This window comes from Molothrus ater, chromosome 6, assembly GCF_012460135.2.
Source record: "Molothrus ater isolate BHLD 08-10-18 breed brown headed cowbird chromosome 6, BPBGC_Mater_1.1, whole genome shotgun sequence".
NCBI lineage: Eukaryota > Metazoa > Chordata > Aves > Passeriformes > Icteridae > Molothrus > Molothrus ater.
Window position 1 is genome coordinate 39,414,837 of NC_050483.2, and position 21,088 is coordinate 39,435,924.

At 54.0% G+C, this 21,088-nt stretch overlaps 1 protein-coding gene across 6 annotated transcripts; it reads right to left on the reverse strand.

The window, feature by feature from the left end:
* Nucleotides 1-382: 382 nt before the first annotated feature.
* On the reverse strand, nt 383-19,047 carry SYNDIG1L (synapse differentiation inducing 1 like). 6 transcript variants are annotated; one of them, XM_036384048.2, is made up of 5 exons: nt 18,092-19,047; nt 7,277-7,384; nt 5,057-5,512; nt 3,699-3,836; nt 383-2,099 (listed from the first exon to the last, which is right to left on the reverse strand). In XM_036384048.2, exons 3-5 carry the CDS (start codon nt 5,483-5,485, stop codon nt 1,941-1,943), a joined length of 726 nt encoding a protein of 241 aa, XP_036239941.1. In that variant the 5' UTR covers nt 5,486-5,512; nt 7,277-7,384; nt 18,092-19,047; the 3' UTR covers nt 383-1,940. The 6 variants fall into 6 exon arrangements, 5 of the variants coding, with proteins under 5 accessions (XP_036239941.1, XP_054371127.1, XP_054371126.1 ...); XM_054515152.1 differs by lacking the exon at nt 18,092-19,047 and adding an exon at nt 12,848-15,974; XM_054515151.1 differs by lacking the exon at nt 18,092-19,047 and adding an exon at nt 12,839-15,974.
* Nucleotides 19,048-21,088: the final 2,041 nt, after the last annotated feature.

Consider the following 21,088-nt stretch of genomic DNA (forward strand, 5'->3'; position numbering starts at 1 on the left):
CCTCATCTCTTTTGGACATGCCAGCCCTTCCCTGCAAATTCTGCCTCTCTGTCTGCCATCAGAAGCAAGATCTGCTTATTTCCTCCTGATGTTTGTATTTTTCTGTCCCTCTTCAAGCAGATTTTATGCTTCTAATACACACAGATGCTCCTGTCCCTAATTCTTGTCCAACTACACAGAGGGGGAAAAAAGCCTACACCACCATCCTGTTCTTTGCCCACTGTGATCTACACTGAAATACACCTCCCTCCAAGATACCCAGACACCAGATAGATTATAACTTCCTTCAGGAACAGCATAAACACCTCCAGGTTTAAGTGAGTGTGGGACTCTCGTGAAGCTCGCCTCTTTGATAGCCAGCTCCACATTATTACAAACAGAGTCTTTTCTCCTGCTTTTTTATTAGTTCTTCCATGTTAAAAAACATAATGGGAACTTTCAGACCAGCTTCTGTACAGGTCTCTGATGCACTTCTCTCTTTTATGGCTCAAGTACAATGGCAATCTCAGACATTAACATGCTTCTTTAGGATGAAATGTACATTTGAATGGCACCCAGCTGGAGGAACATGCTGCATCTCTTGCAAAGCTGGCTGCAGCCTGCCCAGAAACTCTGGGAAGGGAGTGAGGGATGCCCAGAGTCTGCCTGCAGTCTCCTGCACATGGGGAAAAGAGGCAACAGGAGAGCCAGAGAGAGGAGGGTGGTCAAAGGTGGATGCTGGAGAGTGGGGGGTGAGGCATGGCTTCTTAACTCCAGCCCTTTGGGGCAACCACTGCCTTCATACCCACTTCTGAAGCATTTAATGTGTTGCTGACAATATACAAATAGGCAAAAGTAAGATGTATGGCAGGGGGTGCTTGGTATTTCCTTGTTACCAGAGGCTTTTGGATGGATGGAGATACCTCTCTCCAAGGCATGGGAAGGAGTGTGTTGAGGTCACCCTGTGTCTCAGGCTCCTTCCACGTCTCCTCCTTCTCTGGATCTTGTCCCCTCACAAACAGCACTCCCACCCCAGATTCTGCAGGTTTTGTCAGCCTTTTCTTCCCATCCCTCTTTGTGTGCAGGGCCCTGACCTAGCACAAGGAGTGGAATTCTTCAAGGCCAGCACACCTCCCAGGACACTTCTTAGGTAGAGATTTCCATTACAAAACTTTTGAGGGCCCAGCACTCTGGGATGGCAACCTTATGAGGGCTCTGACTTGGGATCATCATGGCAGTCACTGTTAACACAGAGGAAACCTTGCTGTCTCTACCAGCTTGTGCCAACAATAGGAGAGATGGTGTGCAACCACCAGCCTGCCTTCCTCCTTGGGATGTTCTCCTGTGGATCAGGGGCCTGTCTGCAGAGGGATGCAGAGAGCATGCCTGTCGGTCTTGTCCATGCTCTGTCCTCCTACTTCACTGCAGCTGAGGCGTCAGGCCACCCCATGGCACTGAAGTGGGAATATTGTCCCCATCACAGATGTCTGGAGACCCCACCAGGACTCTGGCCTCCCAGAAGAAGCAGCAGTCATTCCCTGGCACCATAACCCCTCTTCTCCCTGTGCGTACCCTTCATGGGCCAAGCCTGGGCAAGGGATGGATCTCCCAGCTGCGGGGCTGAGAAGGGAAGCTGTAGCCCCCGACTGGGGTGGTTGCACCAGCCCAGCAGCAGCGTGTGGTTTCTCTCCTGCACATCTTCCACCAGGCAAATGTGCTCCTCCTTGTCCCAGCAGCCGGGCTGGTGCTCAATTCCCTGTTGTTAGACGGTCACATGCCACAGCCTCAGGGAGAACAGGAGTCCACTGTTTGTCTGCAAGAGGAAGAAACCTGCACAGGACATCATGCTGGGGCCCTGCTGTGCAAGCAGCCCTCGCAGGCCCCGGTGCTCTGTGCTCCGCAGGAAAGCTCAATCCCAGCAGGGTCAGTGGCCAGGGATGGCAGTGACATGCAGGTGGCAGCTACACGTGGCCCCCTTTGGAGAGATAAGCAATCAGTGCTACCACCACCCCGATGTACACTCCTGTGCCAATGGTGATGGAGAGCGCCGCAAGGAACAGGGCTCGGCGGGAAGCTGAGCTGGCCAGGTGAAAATCTCCTTTGGAGACAGCCTTGCTGGTCTGGAAGGAGAAGAAATGCTTGTTGCTCACAGCTGTACCAACCTGGCCTTTAACCAGCATGCAGTTGTTTCATTTCTGAGTCAGTGCTTTGGGCCACTGCACCCCATGGAGGCTGGGAACAGACAGCAAAGTGTCTGTCAGTCTGGGAGGGCTCAGAACAGCAGTGCCACCTGCACACATTTCCCTGTGGATTTTGCCTCCAAGGGAAGCATGGGCTTCAGCTACTTGTCTGAGAGCACCCCTCTGGGCACACAGCCAGAGCTGTGAGAGGGTGGCTGGACTCTTGTGAGACCTCAGCGCATGGCGTGATGGCTGTGTGGTACTGACCAGATACCAGTGCACCCTATACAGAGCTCTAATGAGAACTGCCTAGGCTCAGGGAGCTGACTCTTGATGGCATGGTCTGTTGGTCCAGCTCTGTTGCCATCTGATTTTTCCTGCATGGGGTTTTCAGCTGAAGCCTATTTGCTGCTGAAGGGCTGATGAAACTAGCAGTGGAGACAGATCCTTATCTCTCTGGAAGAGTATGGCAACTTCCAGCTTCTCTGAGTGCTCAGGGCATATCCCAATATGCTCTTGTTACCTACTACTTGAGTTCAAGTTTCCAGGTGGGCATCAATGCACTCAATGTACAAAGACAGCAAACAACGATACGGTCCTTGCCTCAGTGAGTGAGCAAAGGGGGTAGTTATAGAAAATGGAATTAAACTGCCCCACCTACATCACCACATGGAGAGTGCACTGTGCTATCTTGCACTATGCGGAAAATGTGAAATCAACTGCTCCTTGGGGTCCTAATTAATTAATGCTTCCCCTGCCTCTCACCAACTCTGTGCCAGGAACTCATGTAATATATTTTTCCACCTCTGTTCCTATCCTCTTGATTTAACTTCTTAATGCCTCCTCCCATCTATTCTTGGTACAGCAGCATCTATGCAAATGTGGAGTAAATCCTCTGGCTCTGCATGAATTATTCTGGGTCAACAGCAGTGTAAGTGAGCCCAGGCTCCAAGCTGAGTCCTCAGGGACACAGTAGTTTCTGTGAGCTGCTGCAGCCTGAGGGCCATTGCCTCTCCAGCCTCTGCCAGCCTGGCAGTGGTCAGCCAATGTGCATCAGAAACAAGTGCAAGAGAGGAGCTGTAGTGTGATACAGACACCAAGCTCCCCTTTGCCTCCAGCCTCCAGAGCAGCCTGGCTCCTCTGGCATGAGCTGCCTCAGTCTGGGTCATGGTGTAGAACCTTCACATTACTGGAGAATGGGAGGACAGGTGGGAAAATGCCATTTTCCTGAACCTAGCTGGAGGGTGAAAAGCTGGGCAAGGGGCCAAGAGGAGCCCCAGTTCCCTAAATAACAGCCAGAAAACCCAAAGGAAAAGCCTGGCCTCCAGTAACCCACACCAGAAGTGGAGGGGTTCCAACCCCACAACAATTGTGGAGACATCCAGGAGCACCCTTTGTGTCAACCCTCAGAGTGATGGCCGTGGCACAGAGATGAGCCCCAGATTCAGAAAGGTGCTGGTCACCTCCATGGGCTGCAGAGGCTTTCAGGGCCCCTGCTGTAACACTTGGCACATGCAGGCAAGCAAAGGGATTCCTTACCCCTTGGGAGAAGTAGAAGGCAGCAATCCCCAGGGGCCAGAAGCAACACAGCATGGAGAAAAGGGCTAAGCCCAAGTGGTCCCGGGGGGGCAGCATCAGGAAGTGATCCTCGCTTTCGCTGTCACTGGAGGAGTCGCTCTGCAAAACCAGATGGATTCAGCACATGCCCACCTGCCCATGCCACTCTGCAGGCTGCATCTCAGCACCTCGCCTCCCAGCTCCCCCTCTCTCCTGATCCCATCACATGTTCTCATACAATTCCCACTGGCACATTCAAGGAGTAAATTTCAGAAATATTTTAGACTCTTCAGCATGGTTTGATGAGGAACAACGTAGCTCAGCAAATTGGATTCTCGGCTCCCTGCCAGAGCAAATGCTGGGGGTCTGGGATTTCCTTGCATTAGAGAGAGTCTTAAACTGAAATATCTTCAGCTTTGGCAGAACTGACTGTTTGTCAGCTTAAACAAACTTAAACAAAGTGACTTATCCCCATTAGAGTCTAGGAGATCAATATCTTGCTAAACTAATTTAGGAAGTGAGGGAAAGCATTTGAAGTGGAGCCTCCATTGCAGGGCAGCATGCCCTGTTCCCTTAGTGAGTCACTGCTCAGTGGCTGTGGGGAGCCCTCTTGCCTTTGGACACTGCTGGGCCAGCCTCAGACCACCCTGCAGATGATGTGTCTTGGTGGGGAAGGGACACAGAGGTGGGGACATCCCTGCTGCTGTCTGAACAGGCTGTGTCACCCACACCAAAAGAAGCAGAGCTGTGCTGGGTCATCAGGCAGCAGCTCCAGTGGGCTCTGGGACCCTCTCCCACCTCTCAAGATCCTGGATGATGTTTCCCAGCCTTGGCACCACTGTTCAAGCTCAGCACAGCAAGGAGGCTGCTTTGTCAGCTCTCATTCTTCCTGTGCAGGATTCATCTTGTCTTTATATCTATATATATAAAGCTTTCTCTCAGCTGCTGCCATCACACATGTGAATTTTGCTGTTATGCAAGAATTGCTGTTTCTCTTTAGCTCGAGTGCCCCAGCAGCAGCAGGCTGCCCTTCTCAAAGCATTCCCATTTCCCAAGGGTCCTGCAGAGACCCACATCCCTTTTGCTCCCAGCAGCAGGCAGCCAGGCTTCTCTTAAGGAAGCTGACTTCCTTCTGAGGTCAGCAGTGAGGAAAAAGGAGCAGAAATTATAAGGAGGAAAAAGAAATACTGGGGGCACAGGGAGGCTGGTGAGGCAGGAGATGGTAGGATTGTGGGGGGAGTTCAGGGTAAAGAAGGGAGAATAAATTCTCAAGAATTTGAACCAATGTCCAGAAAGAATGACCACAGGAGTTTAGTGCCATCCTACCTGTCCAAGCTCACCTCATACTCCTGGAGCTCCTCTTCCTCCACCTCATAGGAAACAGTTTGGATACGGATGTCACTCTCTACCAGGCAGGACCCTGGTGCCTCTTGCCCTTCAGGAGCTTCAGATGAAGACTCTTTGCTCTCTGTAAAAGTGGTCTCGCAGCTTTCCATCTTGCTGTCCTTGGCCTTGAGAGCAGTCTCATCCTTCACAAGGATGAAACTGGGGCCGTACAAAGCCTCAACAGCCAGCTGCAGGGAACTGGCATCCAGCAGCTGGTGAGTCCTGGCACCACCAGTGTTTTGGAATATGTAGGAATACAGTTTCCCTTGGCAGCGATGGCTGGGGTAGTCCTGGCTGTGGTGCTGGTGGTAAGAATAGCTGCTGCCCAGGTGGCCATTGGGCTTGGCCAGGAGTGGGTTTTGGAGCTCACGCACGCTCTCCATGCTGCCGGCGGTGCTGGGGGGGAGATCCTGCAGGAGCAGAGGGGTGGGAGAGAGTAGGCTGTTATTTCAGCAAGGCAGGGGAGCACAAAAGCACAGCCAATGTCAAGAGGCTAGTGGGAACAGAAAAAATCGGCAATACTGGAGAAAACAAGACCCCTCCCCACCTCTGCACAGCTTGAATGCTGTGCTATCTCCTCAGGTGGCAGCAAGATAAGGATGCAACCCTGCAGTAAGGTTATCTGATTCAGGCTGGATTAGCATGAGGACTTGCTGTATCTATAATGCATCTTAAGTTGGCCATGTGCAGCCTGACAGGAAAGGACCTACTGCATCTTTTCTGCTGGTTCATAATGTGTGCTGTGACTGACAGCACAGAAGTAGATAAGAGACTGACAATCATTCAAGGAGCCTCCCTGACTTCCCAAAGTAGAGGGCTGCATGGCGAATTATATCCCACTGGACATTACACATAGACCTAACTGGCTTTCAGGTGCATGGGAAGTTCTGTAGGACTCATCCAAGCCTGAACTGGGGCTGAAGCGAGTGCAGTGAGCCACCAAGGGAAGCCAGGGGGCTGCTGTGAGGATATGGAGGTGGTGTTTAGGCTGCGGTGGGAGTGCTGGATGCTCAGCCAGCTGCGAGGAGGAACAGAAAGATGTGGACATTAAAGGGGAGACTCCAGGCAGTTTGGTCATCCCTTTGAAATGATGAAATTTTGAGTAAATGATCCATCACATCAAAGTGATGTTTAAACCAGCTCCACTCCTGGGTACAGAGGCAGCCAGACATCCTTGGCTCTGGGCCAGCAGCTTCAGAAAATGCTGAGTCCAGAGGAGATCCTCAGCTACAAATGTCAACATGGATTTCTTCCTCAGGGAAATTCACCTCCCTCTCCCTTCCTCCATTTCAGAGTACTGAAGGCTTGTACTGTTCTCTTTTTTTTTTCCCATGAAAATTTTTCAGATGAAATATTTCCACCCCTTTCCTTCAGAGGAGCATTTACTATTTTGGTTTCCCAACCCACCTTGGAACAAAGAAAAAGTACAGTAAAATATCAGCATTCTCAGGAGAGAGAAACAATTACTTTGCCCTCTTCACTCCCTGAGCCCCAGGTTCTACAGTCTCTTTAGCATTTTCCCAGCTCCCAGACCATGCCACCTTATTGCCTTGCAACCTCAAATGTTCTTGTTCCCTTAGAGACCTGGGTCACTGACTCCTCTGCAGGATGCTGTGCAGCAGGGTCACACTTCCTCCTGCTGTAAGAGTCCCTGAGGTGCACTAGGTTTTCTGACAGACAGCACATCATCTTGGGTTTAAATCTCAAGAGGGAAATATAAATAGAGCAACTGAAGACTTTAAAAACTGAAAAGCCCAAGTGGTCCTGTTTCCTTGGCCAAACTCTACCACACCATGCAGATGGAGAGCCATGCATGGTTTTAAATAGACCTGTCCATTGGCTTTGTTTGGGCAGTGGTCATCACATTTTGGAAATCTGCTCAGGAAAATGGAACTGTTCAAAAGCCCTCTCGTGCTGCTAAAACACTGTGCATTTTGGTGAATGCCCTTCACTTCTCCCTTCCTAAAACCATTCCCTGCCTTCCACAGTCTCCCACCTTACTTATAAAGCTGGTAGTGGCTCGTGCAGCAGATGGCCATTAAGTATTTTCAAAATATTTAAGGGAGATGCATATTTATAGCAAAGATGGTTTTATTTTCTGCACTGACACGGAGAAGCTCAAAGCTACATCCCAGTTTTCAGACAAGGAAACCACAATCCTCTTCTTTGCTTACCTTAACATGCAAATTAGATTTCTAATCAAATAACCTATTTGTTAACAAAACTGTAAGGAGAGTCACCAAGTGTCATTTGAGAGCAGCAGCCAAAGCAGGAGCCCAGAGCTAGGGAGAGAAAATTGACAGTTTTAGTACAGTGTCCATGCCTTATTTCAAGAAATGATTCTGGCAGCAAGCTAGGGTAGGAAGGAATGGGATCTTGCTGAGAACTGCTGAAGGGAGTCAGTTCCAAATGTGCTGAGGAACACCAGCAGAGGGACCTGGGGCAGGCTGCTGGCCCTGGGCAGCAGGTGCTGCCTGTGTGGAACCTGCTGTGCTTCTCATGTGGGTCCTCAGCAACAGGCTGGAGAAGGAGCAGAGCCGCACAGAAAAGCCACACGTTCACAGCAGCAAGCACTGGGAAACAGAGAGTGGGAGGGGGAAAGAAGGGAAAGGAGCTGGAAGGAATTGGAAGCCTAAAAGGCAGTTTGGGAAGTGCCAGGGAAGCAGTGTGGGAGGAGTGCATCTGTGCAGCTGGACTGCTGCTGGACGTGGACTCTGTTGAGTCCCAAAGGATACTAGAAGGGCTAGTGGGAGATGTCTCACTGACCTGGGCTCTGGGGAAGAGGCAGCAACGGCTTGCAGGCAGCAAATGTCCTAGGCTGAACATACCTTGGAAAAGTAACAGTGTGGGTAGCAAAAGAAATCACAGGAAAAAACTCCTCAAGTATGAGGAAGTCTGTGAATGTGGGCTGGGCAGGGCTGAGGCTTCATCCCAGGGAAGTGGGGTGAGCTCCAACCTTTCTGGTCCCTCAGATTGTCCTGGAGCTGTCCTTAGAGCAGAGCCAGGATCTTAAGCTGCTGCACAAAGCATGGACAGGGCAGGGATACAGCTAGAAGGATTTCGCCTGTGCAAGTCCTGTACCCTCTGGAATTAAAAAAGATTTACCTGTACTAAAGTCGCTTTTCCTTGCTGCCTTCCACTCCTGGGAGTTGGGGCTCATGCTCTCACTGGGAGACTGCAGGGTCAAGGGAAAAGGGCAGAAGGAAATCTCACAGTGCTTCTGATCAATAAGCAAGGGAACCACCAATTGCAGCCTTCGTGCCCAGTCCTGGCATTTGTCAGCAGTGGGGAGGGGACAATGAGGGCCAGTGTCACAACATGCTAACAGCAGTGTGCTCAGCCCTGCTGGAGAGCAGCCAGGCTGAAACCTTCCTCTCCAACAGTGGTGAAGGTGTGAAAGGATGCCAGTCCCAGAGGGGTTAGAGATGCTTCCCCCTCCTCAGTCACCGAGATCAGCACATCACACAGAGGCTGTGTACAGAATGGTCTGGGTTTGCAGGTCCTGACAAGGGCCATCAAGCCTCTAGAGATGACATTAGAGAGGGAATGGCAGAGAGGGTGAGGCCCAGCCCTGCATGCACATGTGCAGGGAAGGAGAGAGTCAGACCAGCCCTGCAGTTGTCCCCAAACCCCACTTGGGTTATCTGAATCCTACAGGGAATTTAGCTACATAGGGACTTAAAAAAGGAAGCCTAGTAATAAAATAAGCCTGGTGAGAAAGAAAGCCTGTTAATAACCAAGCTTGGGGAAAGAGGAGTGAAGTCAGAAGATGAAAGCAAGAACACAGTAAAAGACAAAATTGTCAAAGAGTGGCCATTGATTGCCAGCAAGACTGGATAGCATCCATCAGCCCCGTGGGGCTAGTCTGGGCTGTACTGGCAGCAGGAAATGGAGGTGAGATGCTGCAGGGTGTACGGGGGGGATGCACACACACACAGATGTACTGCAGGGTGCACAGGGGGGATGCACACACACAGATGTGCTGCAGGGTGTACAGGGGAGGATGCACACACACAGATGTGCTGCAGGGTGCACAGGGAGGAGGCACACACACAGATGTGCTGCTGGGTGCACAGGGAGGATGCACACACACAGATGTGCTGCAGGGTGCACAGGGGGGATGCACACACACACACAGATGTGCTGCAGGGTGCACGGGGGGATGCACACACACACAGATGTGCTGCAGGGTGCACAGGGGGGATGCACACACACACAGATGTGCTGCAGGGTGCACAGGGGGGATGCACACACACAGATGTGCTGCAGGGTGCACAGGGGGGATGCACACACACAGATGTGCTGCTGGGTGCACAGGGGGGATGCACACACACACAGATGTGCTGCTGGGTGCACAGGGAGGATGCACACACACAGATGTGCTGCTGGGTGCACAGGGGGGAGGCACACACACAGATGTGCTGCAGGGTGCACAGGGGGGATGCACACACACAGATGTGCTGCAGGGTGCACAGGGGGGATGCACACACACACACAGATGTGCTGCTGGGTGCACAGGGAGGATGCACACACACAGATGTGCTGCTGGGTGCACAGGGGGGATGCACACACACAGATGTGCTGCTGGGTGCACAGGGAGGATGCACACACACACACAGATGTGCTGCTGGGTGCACAGGGAGGATGCACACACACACAGATGTGCTGCAGGGTGCACGGGGGGATGCACACACACACAGATGTGCTGCTGGGTGCACAGGGGGGATGCACACACACAGATGTGCTGCTGGGTGCACAGGGAGGATGCACACACAAGCATACACACACACCTTGGGCACACCTGGGAGGAGGCAGACTGCGGTGCCCTCGTTGAGCTGAACCATTGCTGCAGCTCTGCTGCTGCCTGACAGCTGCTGGCTCCCCACCGAACTGCCTCCCCCTGTGCACGGCTGCTCCTGTAACCAGCTGGCTGAGCGGGCCCCCACGCTCCCCAGCCTGGCTGCAGCAGCCCCCAACAGAGTGGGAAATGCACAGCTGTGTTGTGTACTCTCAGATTCTTAAGGCAAATGCTGGGTAAAATGAGCCAAAATAAGGCACGAAAATAAAGAGGTAGCAAATTTAGCTTTGTATTTCACAGATCTCACCTCCACACCACATCCCCTGAGGCAGTTCTCAGAGGGACCCTTGGCACAGATGCTGGCTATGATAAGCCAGCTAATGATGAATTAAGTAGCTGTTCCAGGAATCAATCATCATTTAATTGCCCTGTCAAGCAAACACTCTGCCTTGCTTTCCGGGCTCATTAGCAGGTTGTGGCTGTGGTGCATGTCCCCAGACTCCAGAGACAGAAGGTTAGCCCACCCTGGCTGAAGGCTTTCCCCTTCGGGACAGCACCAGGGGAGGTCAGGGCCCTCAGGCATTGGTGTCCTGCTGCACTGCCATGCCCTGGCTGGTCTGAGGGCAGGGGACAGCGTGAATGCCTGTTCCTGATCCAGCTGATGTTAAGCAGCACCATGGCCAGGTACAGCTGCCATAGCCCCAGGACAGATGTGGACCCACACCTGATGGAAGAGGAAAGTATAGGAGATTTTTTGAGCACCTGTCCCTGGGCCCAGACCTTCCTAGAAGCTCTCAGGAGGTGCTTTGGATCTCTAAGCAGAGGCCCAGGTCCAGTCAGGACACAGTACCTCTGCCTCAGGGCATCCGAGCTTGTGATTCTGCTGAAGAGAAAACCATCTCACAAGAGCTGCTGAGAGGCAAAGGCACAGCATTGCCTGGGCAGCTGTCATTTTGGAAAGTGGGGCAGACGGAATGGCTGTGAGAGCTCATGGACAATGTGTCTGGCAGGAGTGGACCAAGCCCCCTCTCAGCCATAGGAGCCCGTGCAGTAGCGTGGATCCCTGGCATGTCCCAGCCCTGAGCCCTGCAGGGTGAACCACAGCTCAAGGGGAGAAGGAAGTGCTTTCATCAGCCCCACAGACATGATTGCAGAAAGCAGTTTGGCTCCAGTCAACACTGAAGCACTCCCATGGGTGCTTGTCTGACACCACTGCTTCTGGCCTGGGCACAGGACAAGCATGTAGATTGAGGGGCTGCTCATCCCCAGGGTGTAACAAAGCCTCCACCAGTCGTGGGAAAGGTTGCTGTGGCATCAGGTGAGGTGGCCTGGGGGCTGGAAAGGTCAGAGGGGTGATGTGGAGGAGGCAGATCTCAGTGTGGGGCAGGAGGGAAGGGTGGTGAGACATGATGGCCCCAATGGGGGTGGCAGAGATGGTACCTGGAGAAACAAAAGAGCACAGTAGGGAGAGCAGTGGGAAGGGAAATGGTGGGTGAGAAGCGTGGGGCAGGGGAAGCGAAGTGACATCTGAGCCAGGCAGAGAACAACCCTGGCCACCAACATGGAGAAGAAAAGGGCTATGAAGCTGATGGAGGGGAAAGAGCTGGTGAGGACCAGGAGGGAAGGAAGAAGGTGACACAAAGCCTGGACTTGGATTAGAGAGAGGATAGCTGAGGCATTTGTGATGTAGAGAATCTGATTCACACCTTTGATGCAGCTGGTTTGATAGAGCTGGAAAGGAGTGAATAAAACGCTTGTTCTGATCTCCTGACAGGTGGAAAGCCAGTACCAAAGGGCTGCTGGCTCCAACAGAGACTAAATTGCTCTGAGAATTGGGATGCCATGGGCTGCTTTTCAAGGATCACAAGTCAAATTGGGCAATTTCCTGGTGGAAACTGGGTCTTTATTGTCTCTGATAAAAACGTTTCTCTGCAGCAGTGTTCTGACCCAGCTATGCTCAGAACTAAGGTCCTGCTCCTGATGGTAGGGAGCAGCAAATCCATCCCTGGGGCTGGCAGGGAAGAACTGGACTGGTTTTGGAGAAGCCGTTCCAGGGGCTCTCCAGATCTGGGGCTCCCACCCCTCTCTGTCCCCAGCTCCGGTGCCAGCAATCCGGACACACTGCCCGTGCGCATCACATCAACAGGGGAGCAGCGGAAACTCCATCGCCTCCAGGCAGCATTCCCACAACACCCGGCTTCACCCCGGGCGTGCCTGCACACACGCAGGCTGTGCGGCGCCCCAGCGTGGTCGTGGCTGCCGTGTCCCCCGCCCCGGCCGCGTCCGGCGCTCGCCAGGCGGCCACGGCCACCAGGTGTCCCCGGCGCGCCGCGCAGGGCCCACGGCGCCAACAGCACCGCCCCGCACCAACAGCCCCGCACCAACAGCACCGCACCAGCAGCACCGCACCAGCAGCACAGCACCAACAGCACAGCCACAGCCCCGCACCAACTGCACAGCACCAACAGCACAGCACAGCCCCGCACCAACAGCACAGCCCCACACCAACAGCCCCGCACCAACAGCACAGCACCAACAGCACCGCACCAGCAGCACAGCCCCGCACCAACTGCACAGCACCAACAGCACAGCCCCGCACCAACAGCACAGCACAGCACCGCACCAACAGCACCGCCCCGCACCAACTGCACAGCACCAACAGCACAGCCCCGCACCAACTGCACAGCACCAACAGCACCGCACCAGCAGCACCGCACCAACAGCACCGCCCCGCACCAACAGCACCGCACCAACAGCACCGCACCAGCAGCACAGCACCAACAGCACCGCACCAGCAGCACAGCACAGCCCCACACCAGCAGCCCCGCACCAACAGCACAGCCCCGCACCGCCCGCACAGCCCGCGCACTCCGCACCGTGCCGCACCAACAGCCCCGCACCGCCCCAACAGTCCCACACCCCCCTAGGAGTCCCGCACATCTCGCACCGCCCCGGCCGCTCCCGACTCTCAGCGCAGCGCGGCCGGGCCGGCGGCTGTGGGCACAGCCTGGGTCCGGTGCCGGTGTGCCCAAATCTCTGGGGAAGGCTACGGCGCCCCAGCACCCCACGGCTGGCGCTGGCTCGTCTAGCGAGGGCACGGCGCCGGCCCGGGGCCGGAGCTCACCCAGCCGGCCGGGATGCGCCCCGCCGTGCCCCTCGGGCAACAGAGGTACGGGAAGGGCTCATCGGGCCGGCGACGCGGGAAGAAGGAAGCATGGATGATGATGGAAATAAAGCACATGGTGGTGTGGGTGGCTAGGTGTAAAATTAGCAGGTTTGGACTCTCTCGGCATGGCCTTTTTTAAGCAGGAGACGCAAACAAGTAAATAAGGTGGCTGTCGGAAGTTCTGCAGGCTGTTCTGTGTACCTGGGACCAGGGAGGAGAGCAGGCAGGGTAGGGGGCCGCTCCTGCGGCTGGTCCGGAGCTGGAGGGCAGCAGAGTCGCCATGGGGTGCCCAGATGAGGCACAGCAGAGTGGGTGACCTGACTGGTATCACTGGGCCAGGGAAGTGGACCAGGACAGGATCAGGGATGGGCAAGTTCTGAAGGTTCCAACATCCACAGTGGGACAGTCCTCAGCCTCAGAGCATTCCCGATGGGTTTGCACTCAAACAAACAGCAGCCCTGCAGCACCCTCAACAAGAAGCCTCTGCGAAGGGCTTTAAAGGGGCACATGACACCAAACAAAGCTGATGCATTGCTCTCACCAGAGGCTTCTTCACTTTCCTGTATGGGGACCCAGCAGGGTTGCTGGGAGGCAGTGGAAGTCAGGGCAATGACTCCCAGGTGTTGTCGCTGCTGGGACTGTCAGCATCCCCAGCCCTTTGAGGCATTAGCCAGTGAAGACAGTTTTGGAGGCTGTTGGGCTTTCACTTCTCATCTGAGCCAAAAAATACCAGTTGAGGGTCAGAGGAGACTAATTCCCCTGCCTGCTACAGCATCTAAATCACTGTCCTGGAGAAACATGAGCTCAGACTGGGTCTGGGATTCAACCTTCTCTTCCTCAGCTCAGGACCACCCTAAGGAATTACACTAAGACTGCTCTCTGGAGAGAGGGGCATTGGCATTCTGCCCTCAGTGTAGAAAACCTACTTAGAAAGATCCATGTATGCAGAGGCACTGAGAACCAAACTCACTGACACCTGGGCTCCAATGCTTCCAGCACAGAGGCAGCCCAGCCCCTTGCCCCAGATCAGGCTCCTTGCTCAGAGTGCCCAAAGGAACAAGTATCCCACTGGACTGCTCACAGAGGTCCTTCAAGATGTGTTTACTATCAAGACATTCTCTCTGCTGCAGGAAGATGCACAGAACCTCTTGCTGGCAGATTGTAATTTTGCTCATGGCTGATTTTCCTCTGCTAATGACTACAGTCCTCGATTTCACATTAAGTTTTCTCCATCACTATTTATACCCAGTATTGAACTGAACACAATGGTTATCCTAAATGGCTCCATGCTCTTCTCCAAGTAGGCACTTTTACCCAGACCCTTTTCTCCAGTCCCATCATCTCTGCTTCAAGGCTCTCCTGCTCATGAGGTCCCACAGGCCATTCATGGCTGGTGTTATTATGGGACCCTGCACCCCATTGTCGCCAGAGACCACTCTGAGAGCATCAATGCCCTGTGCTGGAGCAGACCTGTGCCTCATCTCCCCTCCAGCTGTGCCTCCTCCCCTTGCCCTGCAGCCCAGCCTGGGACCACATGCAGGTCTGCATCCCAGGGATGATCTCCCTTCAACATCCTGGCACCCAGCACAGCAGTGGTCAGGCAGATGGGACCTGCCTTTCTTCCCGGTGAGAGACTTGCACCATCCAAGACCAAAATGGGGACAGGGACGTAGCACTCAAGGTGGCAGCAGTTGTTGGGGACACAGAAAGATGTCCTCCCCTTCACAGCTGTGTCTTGCTGATAGAGCAGCTTAGCCACAGCACCTAACTCCATGCTCACATCTCCCTGAAAATCCCCGTTATCAATTGAAGCTGGCAATGTAAAGCGTCTGTTAAGGACTGCTCATTTGTCTCTGTTCAGAACATATCTGTACTCAAATGATTCATTAGCACCCTGAAGGCTGGTGCATGCAGCACCCTCCTCTCCCCACTTCCCTGTTTATTTTATCCATGTCTCCCTGCCTTCAGCTCAGGGCTATTTCCACCTTGCTTACTGTGTCCTGATTCTCCTGGGGATTCACAAGGCTCCTCTGTGGTTCAGATGTTTAATTCATCTGCCAATGATCTGCTCTCTCTTTAAAAATGAACTTAACTTGTGGAGATGACACTTTTCTAGCTTACTTTTCCAAGCCCTAAGTTTCCAATTATCAGCAATAAGATGATTTCCTGGTCCAGCAAATAAATGGATTGCTGTCTTCCCATCTGGCAAACATCTGCAGGCCCAGACAAACTTCAAGGTGTTAAAATTATTACTAGGGTCAAAAAGTGCAATCCAAACCAGATGCTGAGAGTCTCTTCCATATTCCAAAATTCCATATTGCCAAAGAATACTCAAATGGAGATGTGCCCTCTGAATCTGAGGAGGGGCAGTTCACACTGGTTTATTCTATTGTCAGGAATATAATGAGAGGAAAGGCAGAAGCTGCCCCCAGCCATCCCACAACTGTTGTCCATCCCACAGTATCAGACTCCAGGATGATGCAGAGGATCAAGGCTCTCCTGCTCATGAGGATAGTGCTCATGAGGATAGCAGAGGATAGTGCTAAATTTTCTTCCATATAATATGGAAATAAAGCTGTTACAAAACAATATCACATTTTCTTTTCCATGACCTGGTCAAGTTGCCTTGCTGATGCGCCTCTGGACTGCTCCATCATTTGCTGTATGGATGTTTTCCATTTCCTCCTGGGCGATCTCTCTTCCCAGCCCATGACACCACCCCCCCCTGGGAGAGGACTCAGCTTGCTTCTTGCACCCATCCAGAGGCACAGTGTGTTGAAAGAGGCAGCTGTGCACGGGGTGAGCTGCACTGTTGGTCCTTCGTGGGTTGAGGGAGGACATTCTGCTCGTGGTGCTTCCCTCCCAGTATGTTGCTGCTGGGTGGGGACCCTCTTGTCCTTCCCTGCCTCCATGGAAGCCATGGAGAGCAGGAAGGATTTGCAGAGAAACCTCTGCCCAGCTCAGGAGCAGCATCAGTGTGGCTGTCACACAAGGCATTGAATCTCTGATGTGCCTTGGGCTAATTTTTCACACCAGCTGTTGAGCTTCCAGACACATAGCTTGGGGACAAATCCTGCAACCAGCTCTGGTTTTCAAAACATACCTGGAGTCTTTTACTTCAAAAGGAAGCTGGTTTAGATAATGCACCCAATAAACACTGGGGATCATTGTAGCCTTCCCTTCCAGGCTGAACAAAAGTGTTTGGCTTGCTGTCTTTTTCACTTGACACAGAAACAGCCATAGAAGGACAATTTGGAGGAAACCTGCAACACATTATTTTTCCTCTCTAATGCTGTGCCTTGGCCCTTCACTCCGAAAAGCCAATCATTCACTCCGAAAAGCCATCTCCAGCTCTACAAATAGAGAAATTCTGTCTAAAGATGTTGCCTGAAATTACCACCCTGAAAGCAGCAATGGAGTTGCAGCTCCTGCGAGTGGTACCTGCCAGTCACAGGCTCAGGTCCAGAACTTTGGAAAATAGGCAGGAAAAGGGGGGCAGAAAGGGCAGAGCTTTGGACTACCTAGTGAAGTCAAAGATGGTCCTGGGAAGATGTGAGTACATCCCAACACAAGCACAGGGGCTGTGAGGGGCACAGACAAACCAAAGTGGCCTGAAGTGCCCATGCCCATGCCAGGGCCCCACAGACTGCTCTGCCATAAGCTCCTGGACTGGGCAGGGATTGGCCCTTTTGGGGCTTGCTCCAGGGAGCTTGTAGGTGGTAGAGGGAGATTTTAAGGACCAATTTTTTTCTGAGTACTTGGTCACTTCTCTGCAAGTGATGATGACGTCTGCAGGCTGGGCTGAGGGCAGGAAGGAGTTGTGTACCATGCAAAAGCAGGGATCTGCTGTACAAATTCACTGTGCTAGAGCTGCAGCAAATTACTCACTCTTTAATAATGGTGTTTATTACCTGCCTCTGACGGTGGCTCAGGGAGACAAAGTGAAGTGGATTCAGCTCCCCAAAGCTTCAGGTCTGCCAGCTGTTTTTATGACACAAGAAACTTTTGCCAGAGAAATGCAGTCATTGCATTTTGGCTTGGGTAATTTCTTCTCATGACAATCCACAAAGTAACCAGCGACTATCCCTCAGAGACCAAAGCTATTTTTTTCCTTGCGGGTGGCAGGCAGGCTCAGACCCCACTTCTCTGGTTTCCCCTGGTATTTATATAGTGCTACCTTTCCTCCTGGGAAAAAGGTTTTTACTGGTGGCAGATCCAAGCTAAATGAAAGGGGAATTTATCTTTTTCAGAAGCAAAGGAAGCAGCCCAGTAAAATGGGTTTGGGAGAGCAGCATGGCTTTTGCGAAACCCACAGCAGCTTCGGAGAAGGAATTATAAACAGGCACTGGGTAGAGAAGGAAAGTATTTCTCATTGAAACTCCTGAACGAGTGGCTTTTTCTCCCATACACAAAATGGGAGGTCATCCTCAGGGCTACAGGGAGATAGTGCTGCTCAAAGAAGGGGGGTGCAGCTCAGGGAAGTCGTGTCGTTGGCACAAGTCACGGCACCCTCAGCAGCTGTATGTGCCCAGGTGCCCAGGACTGCTCCCCTGCCCAGCTGCATCCCGCCCATGGCCGGCAGTGGCGTGGCTCCCGCCGGCTGCTGAGGCTTCTCAGAAGAACAAAACCACCCCCAAACTTCAGCCAGCGGCGAGCTGCCACCCGGGGAGGGAGTCCTGAAGGCAGCCTGGGTCCAAGGTGTCATTGCAATTGCTCCGACATATCTGGCCTCCAAAACTTTGGTTGAAATCCTTACATTTTGGCCACCCCAGAGCCTCTGACGAGGTAATTTGTCCCGATTTCTCCAGGTTGTAGCCTTTCATTTTTACATCCCCCAAGGTATTTTCTGACCCCCTGGCGCCAACTCGAGCTCGGCGCGAGGCTGCCTTTCCCTGGGGACGCGCTGCCATCCCACCGGAGCAGCCTGGGGACGCTGGGGACGAGCTCCCGGAGCCCCCGGGAACGCCGACCGGCCCGGGTGCCAGCGGGGGTGCCCCCACCCGAGAGCCGTGCGCGGGTCCTTACCTGCGTGCCGAGGGAGGGCTCACCCGCCAACTTGGAGCACCGGCGGCGGGAGTGGAGAGGCGGCGGCTGGCATGACGGCGGCCGGCAGCGCTCGGCGGCCCCGCCGCGGCCTGTGGCCGGGTGGGCTCTCGGCGGCCCTGCGGCGGGCCGGGCCGCGGCCGGGGGGAGCGGCGGGAGCGCGGAGCCCCGGGCGGTGCGGGGGGCGGCGGCGCGGAGCGCGGCGCGGGGCCGGCGGGAGCGGCTGCGGCCGGACCCGCTTCACCTCCGCAGAGCCGCGCTCGATCGGCGCTGCTGCGATCAGCGGCTCGAGGGCTGGCCGAGGGGAGCCGCGCCGCTGCTCCCGACGTGACTGCTTCTCCTGCTGCTTCCGAGAGCACGGCACAAACTCTCTCCTTTCTCTCCGGATCGCTGCATTTCCCAGGGCACAGCCCTTCCCACTCCCCCAGCGAGGGAAAGACCCTGGTGGTGCCAGCCAGCAGAGTTTAAAGGAAAAGGATAAAAGCGATTTCTCGCTGCCCGAGCCGGTGCTGCGGGGACCGGCAGCCCGGCCTGGGGGCTGCACCCCAGGGACAGCCAGCTCGTTTGCTGGCTCAGTCAGGTATTCTTCTGCCCTGCTCCGTAAGAATCAGGGTGGCAGGCTGATTCGCTCCACACACATCTGGGCATCGCTCCGATTAGTGGAGGTAACCCGGGTTTGCACCAGCACGGCAAGAGTCAAGACCACAGCCTCACCAGCCCATTCTTCCCGAGCCCCTTTCCCCCCGCTCCCCCAAATGTCCCGGGGAGCTCGTGATGCTCCCTCACGTTTCGGCAGCTCCCTGAGCCCTGTACCGATGCCCTGCTGTTCCTTAACTCCCTAGATGTCCCCCTAATGGTTTTCCGCACCTCAGGACCACCCAGCCCCGAGACGGCTGTTGCAGATATACACACGCGGCCGGAGCCTGGTCTAGCCACAGCGACCTGCTCGAGCGGCAGAGAGGCGCCCGCCTTCAGCATCCTCAGCGCTGCTGTGCCACGAGCAGCCCGTGACAGGGACACCCAGGTGCGACCCTCAGCCGCCCGTGGCCACCAGCAATACTGCCCAGCTGTCACCCTCTGCAGCCCACGGTCAGGCTCCCGTGGGGCTACGCTGTGTCTTCTCAGCACAACGTGACTTTCTGAAGGTCCGGGCTTGTCTCTAACACCTCCCAGCTTCTTCCAGGAGCTGAACTGACAGCTGATGGGCTATGTACCATGGCAGCTGGGTCTCATGGTCCCATTACCCGAGGGGCTGGGCACTGGCTAGGGAAGATGGGCAGGGCAGCCTCCCCTCTGCTCCAGCTCTCTCAGATAGCTGCACATCTTTCCAGTAGCAGCAGAGACACCCTTCTGAAAAGCTAAAAGGACTGAATTACATGGGCTAACAACAGGACTGAAATACATGTGTTCCCCAAGGAAGCAGTGACAGGTGGCCAGCTTTCCCTCCCTGGGGGTAATACCCGTGTCCCAGTGTTGGCAAGCCAGCAGGTCTGGGGAGGATTTGAGCCCAGAATGCAAGCCCCAGGCTGGGGGCCTCAGCAGGGAAGCTGTCTTTGAGGATGTCAGCCAGAGCACAAAGGCTGCTGCTATGAGCAGAGTGATCTTCAGGGAAAACAGGTCCCTGTGGCCAGACACAGCCAGCATAGTTTGAGGGGAATCTAAGAAGGAAATGGTTGTCCCCATGTCTCTAGGGAGTGGGACAGACAGGAAAGGGCTAGGGGAGAAGTAAGGAAGTCATGCATCTCTGCCAACCTAGGTCTGTCAATCCAGATTAGAAGAATGCTTTGGAAATGGCGTCAGGATGTGACTTGGGACACAGGAACAGAGCAGATGACTTGTAGGGGTTCCTTCAGCCCTGCTGACTCCAACTGCAGCAAAGTCCCAGCAGATGTGAGGTAAAGGTCTGGCTGTGCACACCTCAAGATACAGTGTGGGGCTGGGGTGAGCTGCAGCCCTGTGAGGAAGCAGGGGAGTCAGTGGGACTTGCTGTGGCACGGGTGGGAACAGAGAGGGTTGGTGACAGTCACCTTACCTGAGACAAAGTCTCCATAAGGGCCCTGCTCATGTCCTTGGGAGCTTGTGGGGATGAAGTCACCACTGACTGCCTCCTTCCCAGTCCTGCTGTTTCCCTCAGTTATGAGATCCCATGCAGCCCTGTCTAGCCAGCATGGGGTAGAGTAAAGGCAAAGAGGCCCCATTCCTCAAGGACAGCCTCTTGGCAGGGATGGAGAGGCTGTGGAGTTATAGGGAAGCAAGACATGCTCAAAACCCCATCTCTCCCTGTCCTGTGGGAGCATGAAAGAAAAACTCAATTGCTGGATGAAGCATCTTCATGCCTTGCTAAAGCCCAGAGAGCTTTGTTGGCTTTTCCACATGCAGAAGGCTGGGAGCATGGAGGATAGCTCTCCCAGGGGCATCTCTGCCACAATGGTGTGCATGGTCACCTCCACCACAGCTGTCCCTGCACAGTTCTGGCCAGCTCCTTCCATCAGCTGGGGATGGCTGCTCCATCCTTCACCAGAGCCACGCATATCCCTGGAGTAATGTGCAGGTGCAGCAGTTGCCTGGCCAGGCAGAAGATTAACCCTCACCAACTTTTACAGATATACCGCTTAGCAGCAGAGCTGCAGCACTGGTTCTCCTGCTTGAACAATGAGAAGGTGACATTATCATCCCAAATCAAAGCCCCTCTGACCTCGGGTGGCTCAGAGAGAAATGTATGCATACACAGATATGTACATGTTTGTGGAGGCATGGGAAAATCAGCCTACATGGTGTGGTTTGGGGCTTTGCTTTTATAACCACAGCCATTCAGTCCAGATCTGAGATGGGCAGTGTCCCTGGGAGGTGACATGAGGCAAGAGGCTGTGTGACCTAGAAGAGTCAGCCAGAGATAAAACACTTCTGGGGCACTGAGGACAAGCTGCCAGTTGGAAACTTTCCTGCCCAGAAAAAGAAAAGGGACAGACTCTGAAGGGA